General features: G+C 43.4%; 1 protein-coding gene across 13 annotated transcripts in view; it reads left to right on the top strand.

Annotated features, from left to right (window-relative positions):
- The window catches only part of Synj (synaptojanin), a 566,615-nt gene that overhangs the window by 1,296 nt on the left and 549,360 nt on the right, over positions 1-15,959 (top strand). For 7 of the 13 annotated variants that reach the window (XR_010950493.1, XR_010950494.1, XR_010950491.1 and 4 more), the window contains exons 2-5: positions 7,118-7,897; positions 8,908-10,340; positions 13,358-13,867; positions 13,947-15,084. Coding sequence is in view for 9 of the 13 variants with exons in the window: in XM_067770896.1 (XP_067626997.1) it covers positions 7,222-7,897; positions 8,908-10,340; positions 13,358-13,867; positions 13,947-15,083 (3,756 nt within the window). In the remaining 4 variants the exon portion in view is untranslated. Of the gene's footprint in view, positions 1-7,117; positions 7,898-8,907; positions 10,341-13,357; positions 13,868-13,946; positions 15,358-15,959 lie in introns of those variants that run through there. The other 6 variants (XM_067770900.1, XM_067770898.1, XM_067770899.1 and 3 more) reach the window with 3 other exon arrangements.

Below are 15,959 nucleotides of genomic sequence, written 5' to 3' on the forward strand. Positions count from 1 at the left end.
AATCGACATGTGTTGTTCGATGATATACCCAGTTTTGCATGTGACTGTTAAGTCTACAGTGTCATGTAAGAATAGCTGTTAGGATTCTTAGGTTATCTTTCGAGAAGCCTATTAATGCCCTATATCGAGTTGTGTTGTAACCCCCTCACAGTAACTTAGATTGTCTCAGGCCTGGCATACTGCATCAGTGTTCGTCCCTCTTTTCCCTTTCTTCTACTGATAGATGCCCCATTAATTTCCTGCGGGCCTACTGGCAGGAACGGTTCAGGACCTATAGGTCGTGTCGTTGCTGCCTCTCTGGCTAGGCTGTCCTCCTGCTCATTACCCTCAACTCCCCTGTGGCCAGGAACCCAGGCCAACAGAAGTTCGTTGTGTGCTCCTAGTTGATTAGTTTTTCAACGCACTCAAGGACCAGTGCTGATTTTATTTCAGACGCCGAGGTCGCCTTGAGGGCAGCCTGACTGTCACTGGCAATTGTTTCATTGGAGTATTCGTGCTAAAGGTTCAGGTCAGCACACTGGCTTATGCGAAATCTTCCGCTTGAAAAATGCTCGGGTATGCTCCCAGGGGTGTTGATATATTGGCTCTGGGTCCAACGACTCCAGATCCAATCCCCTCTGGCGTCTTCGAGCCCTCTGTATACAATACTATTCTATTTAGCTGATGAATTTTCTCAATTCTGCTGTCCTCCCACGTATGACAACTCCAAGTTGGGTTCCTTTACCATTCTTTTTCAAGCATAAATAGTTCGTTTCTGACGCTTGGGACATGATACAATTCCACAAATTTAATACAAGTATTAAAAGATGTAAACAACCTTTTCTGAGTATCAGGATATCCTGCATCACAGTTAATGGATATGAGTACTACCTTTACGGCACATCGAATTGCAATGTCCTTTGCTGTAGAATCTACTATTGCTACAAGTACTAATCACATTTATTCTAGATCAGATGCCAACCGTTCAGCATAGCCCAACGCAGCTTTAGTGCATCTCAAAAAGAAGAGTGCGCAAAACTCACTGTTCCAATTATCAACTGTTATCCAAAAACGATAGGCATATGCTTGTCGCCATTTACATACAGGATACACCGAACAATTCCCAAGGCAGTCGGTTCTATGTACCGGAGCGACTCGGGATTTTTCCCGACCAAGGACTGTCATTTCAGTGTGACCCCATCTAATTTGTTTCGTCCCTCCCACAAATTGTCATCCTCCCAGCAGCTCCTTGCAGCAGGACTGCTCCATATTCTCTTACTCCGGGAAGGCGTCGAATCCAATCCGGGTCCGTCTCCTGACCCCGGTCCTGAGAAATGGTTTTGCTGCATCTGCCGGAAGAGAATCTTTTTAGGACGGTCATACTCTGTTCAGTGTGTCTCGTGCAAGGGATGGTTGCATCGGACAGGTTGTTCTGGGCTTGATCCCAAAACCCGACGTCCACGTAACTTTTATAAATCTTTTGTGGCTCCTTGCTGTTCACGCCCAAGGGCGTCCCGTAGTCTACGTCTAAGCGCCCCTCCCCTACCTGCAAGCAGCCCCGCTGCTCAGCAAGCCACAACAAGTACCCGCTGCTGCTCGCGCCCCACGGCGTCAACAACTCAAACAGCTGCTACCACTCATAACTACAATCTTCGTAGTAGAGTCGGAAGCAATGCTGAGCAACAGCCCCTGCCCCCATCTTCTCCCCCCCCCCCCCCCCCCCCCCCCCTCTTTTCCGGCAGCAATCGTGTAGGTCAGGGAAACAGACTCTTAGTCCCTACCTCCGTTTGCACCGTTTGTCAGCACAGAATATATATGTTTGCGACATCCGCCCAATACAGCTCCTGCCTTGGGTGGTGCCACTTCCCTAGATGTTCTGGTCTCCGCGACGGCAACCCCCCGACGGGTTTCATCGCACCATGTTGCCAGGTCGCAAACCCAAATCATCCGGGTACCCTAATGCTTGCCCAAGGACGCCCAGTCCTAGGGCCACAACAGCAATTGAGTCCTCGCCTTCCCCAAACCAGGCGTAGTCACCCGTCACTTACCCCCAGAGTGGCGACGTCTCTCCTTTTGCACTTCAGAATTCTGCAGTTAAACTGTAATGGACTAACTGGGAAGATTACGGAGATAGTCGATTTCATGAAGCGGCACAACATCCGCATTGCTGCGATTCAAGAGACTAAACTCACAGCAAGATCTGCATTGCAGACCTGCTCTGGGTATAACGTCCACAGGAAAGACCGCGAGAGCGGAAATGGAGGCGGTCTCGCGTTTATCATACACCACTTTGTGCAATATTATATATTTGATCCTGGCATCGACCGCAGGGACAATGTCTTAGAACGTCAAGGCCTATCTGTCCGGTCAGGCGATACAAACCTAGAAATCATCAACATCTACATCCCTCCTGCCACCTGTTGCCCCAGTGGATACCGCCCTAATATCAGGGCCTTACTCACTGGCAACAATCGTATTATCTTAGGCGATTTCAATGCCCATCATGATCTATGACATTCAAACTTGCGGGTGGACAGTAGGGGTGAGATATTGGCGGATCAAATAGAAGAAACGACGTTCTGCACAATAAACGGAGACGCCCCTACACGTATGGTAGGAAGCTGTCACAGCTCGCCAGGTATCTCAATCGTGAGCGCAGAACTCGTAAACTGCGTCAACTGGCAGCCGATGGTAACATTGGCATCCGACCACCTGCCCATACTTATTTCGCTTGAGCGTAACGCCGACTTCATCGTCACTGAAAAACGCACTTTCATAAACTTCAAAAAAGGAAAGTGGGAAGAATATAAATCCTTTACAGACAGCCGCCTAGCTGCCCGTAAGGTCATTAAATCCGCCTCGGCACATTTCATTCCCGCCTGGAGAATTCCCGAAATCCGGCCCCACTTCCCGGCGGAGGCCGCAAACTTAGCGAGAGAACGTGACCTTATAAGACAGCTTGATCCAGGCGACCCCCAAATAAGGGATATAAACCAACGCATCAGATTGCTTGTAGATGAACACAAGCGGGCGAAATGGGAGGAGCACCTAAGAGGTTGTAACCTCTCTACCGGTGTGGGTAAACTTTGGTCCACCGTGAAGTCCCTATCGAATCCGACTAAGCACAAAGACAAAGTTTCAATCGCCTTTGGCGACAAAGTGCTGTCGGACGCGAAAAAATGCGCGAGCGCTTTCTGCCGACAATATATAATGCATCCTACGGTCGACAAAGATAGACGGAGAGCCAATAGACGCGCACATAAACACAAATTCAGCGCGTCACCAATCACCATCACCGCTAAAGAGGTTGAGGACGCCATTGGTCGTGCTAAACCATCCAAAGCAGTGGGCCCAGACGGCATAGCCATGCCGATGCTTAAAAACCTAGGGAAAGAGGGGTTCAAATATTTAGCGCATGTCTTCAATCTGTCTCTTTCCACCTTTGTCATACCTGAGAAATGGAAAATGGCCAAGGTGGTCCCGCTACTATAGCCTGGAAAACCAGCTAACATAGGTGAGTCGTATCGTCCGATATCTCTCCTATCGCCAGTGGCAAAGACGCTTGAAGCCATTTTGCTCCCTTATTTCCAAGCAAATTTGCAGCTAGCCCCTCATCAGCATGGCTTCAGAAAACTCCATAGCACTACCACCGCGCCAAATGCCATTAGCACCCAGATAAATTGCGGTTTAAATCAATACCCCCACCATAGAACAGTACTCGTAGCGCTAGACCTATCAAAAGCTTTTGATACGGTCAACCATGGCTCGTTACTGCAGGACCTGGAAGGGTCTACCCTTCCCCCATGTCTTAAAAGGTGGACCGCAAATTATCTGGGTGGTCGGCAGGCATCGGAGAATTAAACAGGGGGTGCCACAGGGTGGTGTCCTATCCCCACTTTTGTTTAATTTCTACATATCTAAGCTACCTTCACCACCGGAAGGAGTCACAATCGTTTCCTACGCCGATGACTGCACAATAATGGCCAAAGGCCCAGGCCCAAAGATCGATGCGCTGTGCAATAAAATAAACGGCTACCTCCCTGATCTCTCCAGTTTTTTCGCCTTGCGAAACCTGGCATTATCACCGACTAAATCTTCCGCGACCTTATTTACAACATGGACGCCCCAAATGTCGACCATTTTGAACATCCACGTCGATGGCACTACGCTACCGACTGTCCTACACCCCAAAATCTTGGGTGTGACGTTTGATCAGGATCTACCTTTTGGTGAGCACGCAGCCGCAATTGTTCCGAGAATTCAGAGCCGTAACAAAATCCTCAAATCCCTCGCTGGCAGTACTTGGGGAAAAGATAAAGAAACGCTCATGACTACATACAAAGCAATTAGCCAGCCGATTACGTGCTACGCGTCACCCATATGGTCGCCAACCCTAAAAATCACCGACTGGAAGAAACTACAGGCCTGCCAAAATACTGCTCTCAGAATCGCCACGGGCTGTCTTCTTATGTCCCCAGAACACCATCTGCATAATGAGGCGAGAATACTCCCCATCAGGGAGAGAAATGAGATGCTGACCAAACAGTTCCTGTTGAATACCCAGAAACCTGGGCATCCCAACAGACATCTGATTGATGAACCAGCACCGCCTAGGGGCTTAAGGAGTCATCTCCGTAAGCATTTTGAGGAAATACGGCACCTGAGAACCCTGCCGTATGAAGTGAAAAAACACAAGCAGGTCCTTGGTGAACTCCATAAACAGGCGTCGGACCTTTATGCCGGGAATTGCCCGGTGAATCCAGTACTTAACGAAAATTATCCAAAACTTGCGGAAGAGGAACGCATACTCCCCAGAGAAACGCGTGTCACTCTTGCTCAACTTCGTTCTGGATACTGTAACAGGTTAAACTCTTACCTATCCAGAATCAACCCCGACATACAAAATGTATGCCCCACTTGGAATGTGTCCCCACATGACACCAACCATCTCTTCAATTGTAATGTGGAACCAACGCCTCTAACCCCCCTTTCCTTATGGTCCACCCATGTTGAAACGGCAAGTTTCCTTGGACTCCCGTTAGAGGATATTGATGACAATTTGTGATCGGTCGCGGCTATTAGGTGGGGCGAGCATTGCTACAATAACAACAACAACAATTTAGGGATGTTTTAAATTTTTTCTTTGACCCTCCGCAGAAGCATATTGGAAATATTTATGCTAAGGCAAAAATAAGTAAATAGGCTGCTTTACCCTTCTTGGAGAATCAACCAACTTTCCAAGGAAGAGCGACCGCAATACTCCAAAGAGAATGCTTTATTGTCTATTTCGAAGGCTGAAGTGACCGCATTACCCCGAAGGAAATGCTTGATTGCCAAATTCATCGGGGAAGAACTGCATTGCTGCGATTCAAGAGACTAAACTCACAGCAAGATCTGCATTGCAGACCTGCTCTGGGTATAACGTCCACAGGAAAGACCGCGAGAGCGGAAATGGAGGCGGTCTCGCGTTTATCATACACCACTTTGTGCAATATTATATATTTGATCCTGGCATCGACCGCAGGGACAATGTCTTAGAACGTCAAGGCCTATCTGTCCGGTCAGGCGATACAAACCTAGAAATCATCAACATCTACATCCCTCCTGCCACCTGTTGCCCCAGTGGATACCGCCCTAATATCAGGGCCTTACTCACTGGCAACAATCGTATTATCTTAGGCGATTTCAATGCCCATCATGATCTATGACATTCAAACTTGCGGGTGGACAGTAGGGGTGAGATATTGGCGGATCAAATAGAAGAAACGACGTTCTGCACAATAAACGGAGACGCCCCTACACGTATGGTAGGAAGCTGTCACAGCTCGCCAGGTATCTCAATCGTGAGCGCAGAACTCGTAAACTGCGTCAACTGGCAGCCGATGGTAACATTGGCATCCGACCACCTGCCCATACTTATTTCGCTTGAGCGTAACGCCGACTTCATCGTCACTGAAAAACGCACTTTCATAAACTTCAAAAAAGGAAAGTGGGAAGAATATAAATCCTTTACAGACAGCCGCCTAGCTGCCCGTAAGGTCATTAAATCCGCCTCGGCACATTTCATTCCCGCCTGGAGAATTCCCGAAATCCGGCCCCACTTCCCGGCGGAGGCCGCAAACTTAGCGAGAGAACGTGACCTTATAAGACAGCTTGATCCAGGCGACCCCCAAATAAGGGATATAAACCAACGCATCAGATTGCTTGTAGATGAACACAAGCGGGCGAAATGGGAGGAGCACCTAAGAGGTTGTAACCTCTCTACCGGTGTGGGTAAACTTTGGTCCACCGTGAAGTCCCTATCGAATCCGACTAAGCACAAAGACAAAGTTTCAATCGCCTTTGGCGACAAAGTGCTGTCGGACGCGAAAAAATGCGCGAGCGCTTTCTGCCGACAATATATAATGCATCCTACGGTCGACAAAGATAGACGGAGAGCCAATAGACGCGCACATAAACACAAATTCAGCGCGTCACCAATCACCATCACCGCTAAAGAGGTTGAGGACGCCATTGGTCGTAAGTATGCTTTATTGTCAACTTTTCAAAAGTGAACCCACTCACATTAAGGAAAAAGCCAACACGCGATATGAAACCACAGCCCCGGCGAATCTCCCACTAGGGGGCCAATCTCAAGGGCAGGGGGTAAGACAAGCATCAAGCGACACATAGTACATATACATGTCAAAAATGGCTTATCCTGTTCCTCGCGGTACATATGCATTTCATTGATCGTGATCACGCAAGCGATACACGTGCCCGCAATGCTCGCCAGGATTGGTATGCCTACCATGGGACCCCTTACCCGCAGGGGGCTGCATTTGGGCAATCAGAATAATGCGGATAATAAAACAAAGAAAAAAATGCAAAAAACCGTTAACCAGAAACACTCACGGCTTCACAACTTTCGTCCGCTTATAAACATATCAATGCAGTTAAAGCACAACATCCCAATTTTAAGATCCTTTAAAACCTTCCGAAAACGTTTCCTGAACTTTATCTGATGAAAAAGCTGTGCGTTAATTGCATGCTAATGCAAGTGCATATTTCATTCTATTCTAAACGTTATTAAAATATCCATATTGATACATAGCTAATAAATATAACCATTATCAAGACAATTTTCGTTCATTTTCAGATGTAAAATACCCACATATGTACAAAGAGCAGTAAACAGTATCTTCAACAACAAACGTATTTTGAATAACAAGATATTTTGTCGACTATCAAAACAAAAACCACATGGCGATGTCCAAAGTAATACGTGTATTGGAAAAGTCAATACCGCCATCACCTTATAGCGTTCTTCTGGAGCATCGTAATAAAAATGATAGTATTCTATTTGAATCACACGCGGTTGCTCTACTTACAAGCCAAGAAACAGACGTTATCCGTAAGCAGTATACAAAATTGTGCGACGCATATGGTTGCCTTGGTGTGCTGCAATTAAATGCCGGCGAAAGTACGGTACTGTTTCTGGTGCTAGTTACGGGATGCGTGTCAATGGGCAAAATTTGCGACGTAGAAGTTTTTCGAATTACCCAAACACAGTTTGTGTCTTTACAAAACGCAGCTCCAAATGAAGATAAAATTTCTGAGTGCCGTAAACTTTTAAACTCGGGTACTTTTTATTTTGCTCATTCTAATGCTACCATGTCCAGTCATTTACAAAAGTTCGATATAACTTTATGTGCGCAACGACGTCAACAAACAACGGAAACTGATAACCGTTTCTTTTGGAATCGAATGATGCATATTCATATGCTTAGATTTGGTGTCGACTGTCTATCGTGGTTATTAAAGGCAATGTGTGGATCCGTTGAGATACGCACTGTTTACATTGGAGCTAAACAAGCACGTGCAGCTATAATTTCAAGATTAAGTTGTGAACGAGCTGGAACACGATTTAACGTTCGGGGTATGACAACTTTTCTACATTTATTTGTAATTGAATATGATCATATCGCAGAAATATATGTATGTGGCTATCAGTAAAAAAGCGATGTAACCTGTATGTTACTGTTGGGTGTAAAATTTATTCTTACATTATGAACCTTCAATGCAGTACAAAGAGCCGCCGCCTCTTGGTATTGAAAACTAACTGACCTTAAAAGTCTCTTCGCGGCGAATCCTGTCTCACTAACAGACGAGGCTCTGGCGAGCCCAAGCTCCTCTTGGAACTTGGGGGTGGAGAGGGGGAATGGCCTGAAGGTTTAATGTGGCCACATAAATCGTTTCCGAGATGGTCGGGCTAGCACCTTAATGGTGCTGTGGTACCGGAGCGTACCGGATCTGTATCCGGCAAAGGACCACCACATCAATAACACTCCCCAAAGCCATCGGGGAGCAACCTTATCGCTACAACAACAACAACAACAGTGGCAACCCCATCGGGTTAGGGGGTCAAAATATAACCGCGGTAGGTATGCCTGTCGTAAGAGACGACTAAAATTTCAGATTCAACCCTTCAGGTTGCCAGCGCAATATATAGCTTCTCCAAACCCAATTGTCAACCTCACCTATCTGCGGCGAATCCTGTTTCACTAACAGACGAGGCTCTGGCGATAAATCGTTCCCGAGATGATCGGGCTAGCACCTTGATGGTGCTCTGTTACCGGAGCGTACCGGATCTGTATCCCGCAAAGGATCATCACATCGGTAACACTCCCCAAATCCTTCGGGGAGCAACCTTATCCCTACAACAACAACAACAACAAGTGGAAAAATTTATTTGGGGTTACACCACTTCTGCGCTGATAGCCTCATAGCATAAAGGAAAATGAGCCAAAAATCCTAGCACGCATATAACGATTTCTGATAAAAACTGTTTAATTGATCTCAATTTTGGTATAATAGCTATGTTCTTGCTGATAAAAATTATATTCGTTTAATATTTAATACTGAACTAGTTCTAATTCTTGATTTAAGGAACTAACGACGAAGGCCATGTCGCAAATTTCGTAGAAACAGAACAAGTGGTTTATGTGGATAGTGATGTGACTAGCTATATTCAAACGCGTGGTTCGGTTCCATTGTTTTGGGAACAACCCGGCGTTCAAGTAGGCTCGCACAAAGTGAAACTGTCTCGTGGCTTTGAGACAGCAGCAGCAGCATTTGATCGACATATGACAATGATGAAACAACGTTATGGCTATCAAGCCATCATAAATCTTTTGGGTACTTCAATGATTGGGAGCAAGGAAGGTGAAGCGATGCTGAGTAATGAATTTCAAAGACATCACAGCATGTCAACACATAAAGATGTCCCACATATAATCTTTGATTATCATCAAGAGTGTCGTGGTGGAAACTTTGGAGCACTTTCGAAGCTCAAAGAACGTTTGGGAGCATGTGGAGTAAATTATGGATTCTTCCACGCATCCCAGGGACAAGTACTACGTGAACAATTTGGTGTTATTCGAACCAATTGTTTGGATTGTCTAGATCGTACGAACTGTGTGCAAACGTTTTTAGGTCTGGATATGATCAACCAACAAATCGATGCTCTTAAATTGGGCGATAAAAAGCAAAACTTTTCAAGGTTTGAAGAAATATTTCGTCAAATGTGGATAAATAATGGAAATGAAGTTAGTAAAATATACGCAGGCACTGGAGCCATACAAGGCGGATCTAAATTAATGGATGGTGCCCGTTCGGCTGCACGTACTATACAAAATAATTTATTAGATAATTCAAAACAAGAAGCAATTGACATTTTATTAGTTGGATCAACGTTATCATCAGAATTGGCTGATCGTGCTCGTATTCTTTTACCTTCAAATATGCTACATGCACCAACGACAGTTCTAAGAGAAATGTGTAAATGTTATGCCGAATACGTAGTACCTCGTACATGTCGTGTTGCTGTTGGAACATATAATGTCAATGGAGGCAAACATTTTCGGAGTATTGTTTTTAAAGACTCACTATCAGCTTGGTTATTAGATTGTCATGCCCTAGCCAGAGCTAAAGCATTAGTTAATGTTAATAATCCGTCCGAGAATGCTAGTGCACCAGTTGATATATATGCTATAGGTTTTCAAGAGATTGTAGATTTAAATGCCTCTAATATTATGGCTGCTAGCACTGATAATGCCAAATTATGGGCGGAGGAGTTACAAAAGACAATTTCTCGTGACAATGATTATGTTTTGCTTACTTATCAACAATTGGTTGGCGTATGCTTATATATATATGTTCGACCAGAGCATGCGCCCTTCATTCGTGATGTAGCAATTGATTGCGTAAAAACGGGATTAGGAGGCACTACTGGGAATAAAGGAGCCTGTGCGATACGTTTCGTTTTGTATGGAACTTCGATGTGCTTTGTTTGTGCACATTTTGCTGCTGGTCAATCACAGGTAATAAAATAATGTCATTCAATTTCTAAAAGTCGTTTTCTGTCAATAATTTCGACCTACCTATTGCTTTACCCTTTACTCCTGAACTTTTACAAAAAAAAAAAAAAAACCTTGCCGCGATTTACAGTTTGCGTCGTTTTTAATTTTTCCTACAAATTGTTTTACATGTTTTATGCCGGCTCCAAACGGCAGCTGCAAGGCAGATGCTCTTCATGTTTGCCAAACCACTGTTTCTAATTGAAACAACTTTTGTTGTTGTTGTTGTTGTTGTAGCGATTAGTTACTCCCCGAAGGCTTTGGGGAGTGTTATCGATGTGATGGTCCTTTGTCGGATACAGATCCGATACGCTCCGGTAACACAGCACCATTAAGGTGCTGGCCCGACCATCTCGGGAACGATTTATATGGCCACATTAAACCTTCAGGCCATCCCTCCTTCCCCACCCCCAAGTTCCATGAGGAGCTATAATTAAGGCTAGATTTAAAAAAAAAAAAAAAAATGCTTGAGAGGCCAATTTTTTTAGAGATGTAAGGAAAATCGGATATTCGGAAAAATTTCAAATAAAAATATTAACAAACGTTTTAAAAAAAATGATTTTGCATTTTTTTCAAGGTTTTTTCTAATCAAAAAAAAAAAAAAATTAAACCTTTTATAGATTTTCAGATGCTGAACTCGAATATGTAAAAATGGGTATTGCTTCTAAAAAATTTTCCTTTTTAGTACGAATGAAATTTAAGATATTCGTCTGTGGTACAATTTATTTGACCGCATTTTTATTTCGTTACAAATTACCTATTATATCTGAAGAATTTTCAAATACGAAAAGTACCAACAAAGTGTATCCCATCGTTTAAGATGCAATATATAAGAGCGGAAATGCTATAAACTTTGTAAGGAGTAAAATATTAAATGAAAACCTATCAATGGCATACATTTTGACAGCCTGTAAAGTAAAAATTTCACTTGTACCCCAGATCCTGTTTACCAATTCAATAGTTCAGCAACTCAAAATCTATAGTTTTATTGATTTTAAAGAAAGATAAGCCTTTAGTTTCTTTTTAATAATTAAAAACGCAAAATATTTTTTTTTCTAGAAAACGTTTTTCAATATTCAGTTTTGAAATTTTTATTAATATCCGACCAATCAAGCTTTTTTTATTTGATAGGTTAGGTTGCGAGGGCTGAGCTGGACACTATGGTAACAGCTCACTACTTAGGCCAGCAATGGGCCCATTGTAATACCCTATACGGGCTCAAAGAGGACCCCTACCCTGCCTAAGGCGGGTCAAACCACTTCGTGGAATTTATATATTTTGCTAGAGTCTTGACTTCATAGCTAGGACTTCAGCAAGGTCATGTAGAAAAGATTTACCAAGGATGGCCAACCTACGCCTACTAAGCTCTGGACAATGGCAGAGAAGGTGCTGAACACTCTCTTCCTCTTCTGTACATCTGCAGCTGCGACAATAGTCGAAGCTCGTTACCCCCATTCTAGCACCATGTGTGCCTATTAAACAATGCCCTTTTAGAACCCTTATCAGGGACGATAGAACTGATTTGTTTAAAATCAGAAGCGCTCTTGGGCGCCCCTTGTCATATGAGGGTCGGGGATGGATGTCTCACACGATGATATGGCTGACCATAGTCCATTTGCAATTCTTATAGTGCTTTTGTTCACACGAAGCCTGAAAGTGGCCATGGGTATACCTACCGAATCATTTCCCGGTGGGATATGGTCGGTGGTGCCTCTTCTGGCCAGCTCGTCTGCTCTGCAGTTGCCTTCAATATCCCTGTGCCAGGTACCCATATAAGGCTGATACTGAAGTGCTGAGCCATCTCTTTAAGAGGTCTGCGGCATTCAGTGACCGACTTTGCGTTGTCGACGAATGAGTCCAGGGCCTTTAATGCGGCTTGGCTGTCTGACAAAATAAACACCCGTTTACCATCCTTAGGCATAGAACCGAGATGATACACAGCCCTGTGTATTGCCAGCATTTCCGGTTGGTAAACACTACAGTGATCTGGTAGGCGAAAAGAGACCTCTAGATCCAGCTCCGGTGATAACTCTAGCCTAAACTATTACAGAGAATATTTTTTCCCATTTACCCCATAGTGCGCCGTCATAGAAGTGGGATCGCCCATTTTCGGGCGATTTTTTCAACCTTTTATCGATTAACATTATTTTAGCAAGTTCCATCGTCTTGCGATATATTATGTATCCATGAGCAAGAGTCGTGCATGTATGATAAAACAGCTGCATATATTAGGGCTCCCGTGGTAGAACAGAAGCACGTAACTCTTACTTATGCGCTTTTATCTTGCTATGGATTTTCGAAGTACCGAGGAAAAAATTTATTAGGGACTTCAACCCGTTTTTCGATCTCATTTCCAAGTACCTTAAACTCAAACCAAAATAAAACAACGTAATCTAAAAAGTATGAAAGCTTTAAAATGGGTACATGAGAAAAGCAGTCAACTTTTAAAGAACCCCTTTATTACTGCAAATTTATCGTTAATACAACAACAACAGCGCTAAGAGACGTGAAGAGCTTGATTTTGTGTTTGTTGATGTTGTTGTTGTAGCGATAAGTTTTCTCTCCGAAGGCTTTGGGGAGTGTTATCGATGTAATGGTCCTTTGCCGGATACAGATTCGGTACGCTCCGATAACACAGCACCATTAAGGTGCTAGCCCGACCATCTCGGGAACGATTTATATGACCAAATTAAACCTTCAGGAGCTTGGGGTCACTAGAGCCTCGTCTGTTAGTGAAAGAGGATTCGCCGCGGATAGGTGAGGTTGACAATTGGGTTTGGAGAAGCTATATATTGCGCTGGCAACCTGAAAGGGTTGCGCTACACCCCCTACAGCCCCTTGAATACGGTATTTTAGTCGCCTCTTACGACAGGCATACCTACCGCGAGTATATTCTGACCCCCTAACCCGCTGGGGGATAGATGATAACTTTTCATTATTCTACTAACAATGTGTTCACATAAAATCTTTGCTATTTTTAGGTGGCTGAACGTAACGCTGATTATTCGGAAATAACAAGAAAATTAGCTTTTCCTATGGGTCGTACTCTCAAATCCCACGATTGGGTATTTTGGTGTGGGGACTTCAATTACCGAATCGATATGGATAAGGACGATTTGAAGGAAGCTTTACAAAATGGAGATATTACATCAGTTCTAGCAAATGACCAATTACGTAAAGAACAGGAAATTGGCAATGTATTTAGCGATTTTCTCGAAGGGGAAATTAATTTTGATCCAACGTATAAGTATGACGTATTTAGTGATGAATATGATACATCGGAAAAACAACGTGCTCCGGCTTGGACTGATCGTGTATTATGGCGTCGACGTAAGGCTCTTGCGGCCGAAACAGATGTTAATAGTGTTGAATGGAATCCTGGTAAACTTATACATTACGGCCGCTCCGAACTGAAACAGAGTGATCATCGTCCGGTAATTGCAATCATTGATGCCGAGATTGTTGAAATTGATTGTCAACGTCGAAGAGAGGTTCGATTAAATATTTATTGTTTTTTTTTATTGATGAAAGAATTAATGAAATAAAATTTTATTTTATTTTCGATCTTAGGTGTTTGAACAGGTTATACGCGATCTTGGGCCGCCAGATTCGACCATTGTAGTGCATGTAAAAGAACAAGCTGTTGATGAAGATGGCCCTACCATTTATGATGAGGCTGTTATGTCTACTCTTATTCAAGAATTATCTAAAATGGGTGAAGTAACTTTAGTACGCTATGTTGAGGATACAATGTGGGTGACATTCCGTAATGGCGAATCTGCATTAAATGCTAGTAAGAAGCAATCTATTCACATTTGTGGTTTAGAGTTGGAGTTTGAATTGAAAACAGCTTACTGGCAACCATTAGTGGACAGAGAAATCGAACTTTGCACTACTAACACAATACCATTATGTGCAAATCCAAAAGAACAGGCACAGCTGTTCAGTAGTTCACCAGATGTGCCACGTCGACCTAAACAACCTCCGACGAGACCAGCACCAGCACGTCCACCAATGCCAATGTCACCTAAAAACTCACCGCGTCATCAACCACATGTAGGCGTTATAAGCGTAGTGCCGGAAATGTTGCAATCGAAAGGACCGAAACCGCCCATGCCACCTCAACCAACAATGACACAGCCGCTGCAGCCATTGCCAGTATCTTCCCAACACAAGAATATGAAATCAGCATTAGGAGGAGTTGGAAATATGGAGGCATATAATGATGGAAATGAAAGCCTTTCCTCCTCAAAATCGCAATCACCTACTGACACTTCTGCATTGCACTCCTCATCATTAGTTTCTCCAGCTGGTTTGGCCGATGCGTCTTTACCCCCGACACCACCGCGTCAAAGTAAAAATGCAACACCAATATCCACACCCACTCGTCAATCAAAGCAAACATCACTTGATATACAAGAAGGTGCTTCAACATTTTACGATGGTAGTGCTTGTAATATATATGAAGAAATACAAGATGAAATTCCGGCACCTAGGCATCCGCCACCGCCATTTCCACCAGCTGTAAATGAAGATAATTTAATGCATTCTTCTGGTGGTGAAAGTCCACGTAAACAAGGATCAGCAATCCAGCCGAATCCAGTAGGGCCACCACCACCACTACCAGCACGCCGTGGACCGCCGCCAATTCCAAATCGAAGCGGAAATGCACCTCCTTTACCTACTCGTCCAAATAATAACAATTAAAGTAAGTACTCAAAATAACATACCAAACTTAAAACTCACACCGTTAGTTTTTTTTTGTATTTGCCGTGAATTACCTTTGCAAATTTTTCAAATAATTTTTAAGAAGTGGATTATAACATGGATGCATCCACTTTTATGCTATGGCTGCTTGTTCGGGCTTAAATAGGGGAACATGCATGGGCAGAACAACCGCTATAATGAAAGGTGCAAAGGCGTGAGACACAAACTGCTACCATCGAATTAAAAAATAAAGGACAATTTACCCCATACAAAACTACCTTAAATGTCCTGATAGCATATGATAGCGACTGCGGCCTTTGAAACCAATCCTAATCCTTGAGTTTTGTCCATATTTAGTAATCATATAGCATAGAAAGGCTACACTCAAGGTTATTTTTTTAAACCGCGTAAACTCAATTCGTGCGAGAATAGAAACCAGTGTGGCCAGCAAGCGCGGTTGAATTGCATATTTCAGCGCTAACACACATTTATTCTGCCTAATGCTATCACGGTCTTAAGTTGGCCAGAAAAGATTAAAGCAAGGCCAATTGACAAACGCTACTACTGAAAAAATATCACCTAAATTAACAATCATTGTGAATATATGAAATCGAATCATTTAATTTCGAAAATGAATAGGTTTTTGCCTTTTTTTTGGTCCATATAAAATATGTTAAAACTTTATAAAAGCTGCAGGCCCCATAATATTGTAGAAAAAAACTAAAAACCTAGCACATAGCAAATTGGAAGAGAGGCTCTGTCTAAATTTTCATGAAATATATCATAGATAAGAGTTAAAAAAATTGTGATTTTTACCTAGCCCTGGCGTAAGCACATCAATTAATTAATCGACCAATTTTTTTATAAAAATATTAA

This window comes from Eurosta solidaginis, chromosome 3, assembly GCF_040869045.1.
Source record: "Eurosta solidaginis isolate ZX-2024a chromosome 3, ASM4086904v1, whole genome shotgun sequence".
Classification (NCBI taxonomy): domain Eukaryota; kingdom Metazoa; phylum Arthropoda; class Insecta; order Diptera; family Tephritidae; genus Eurosta; species Eurosta solidaginis.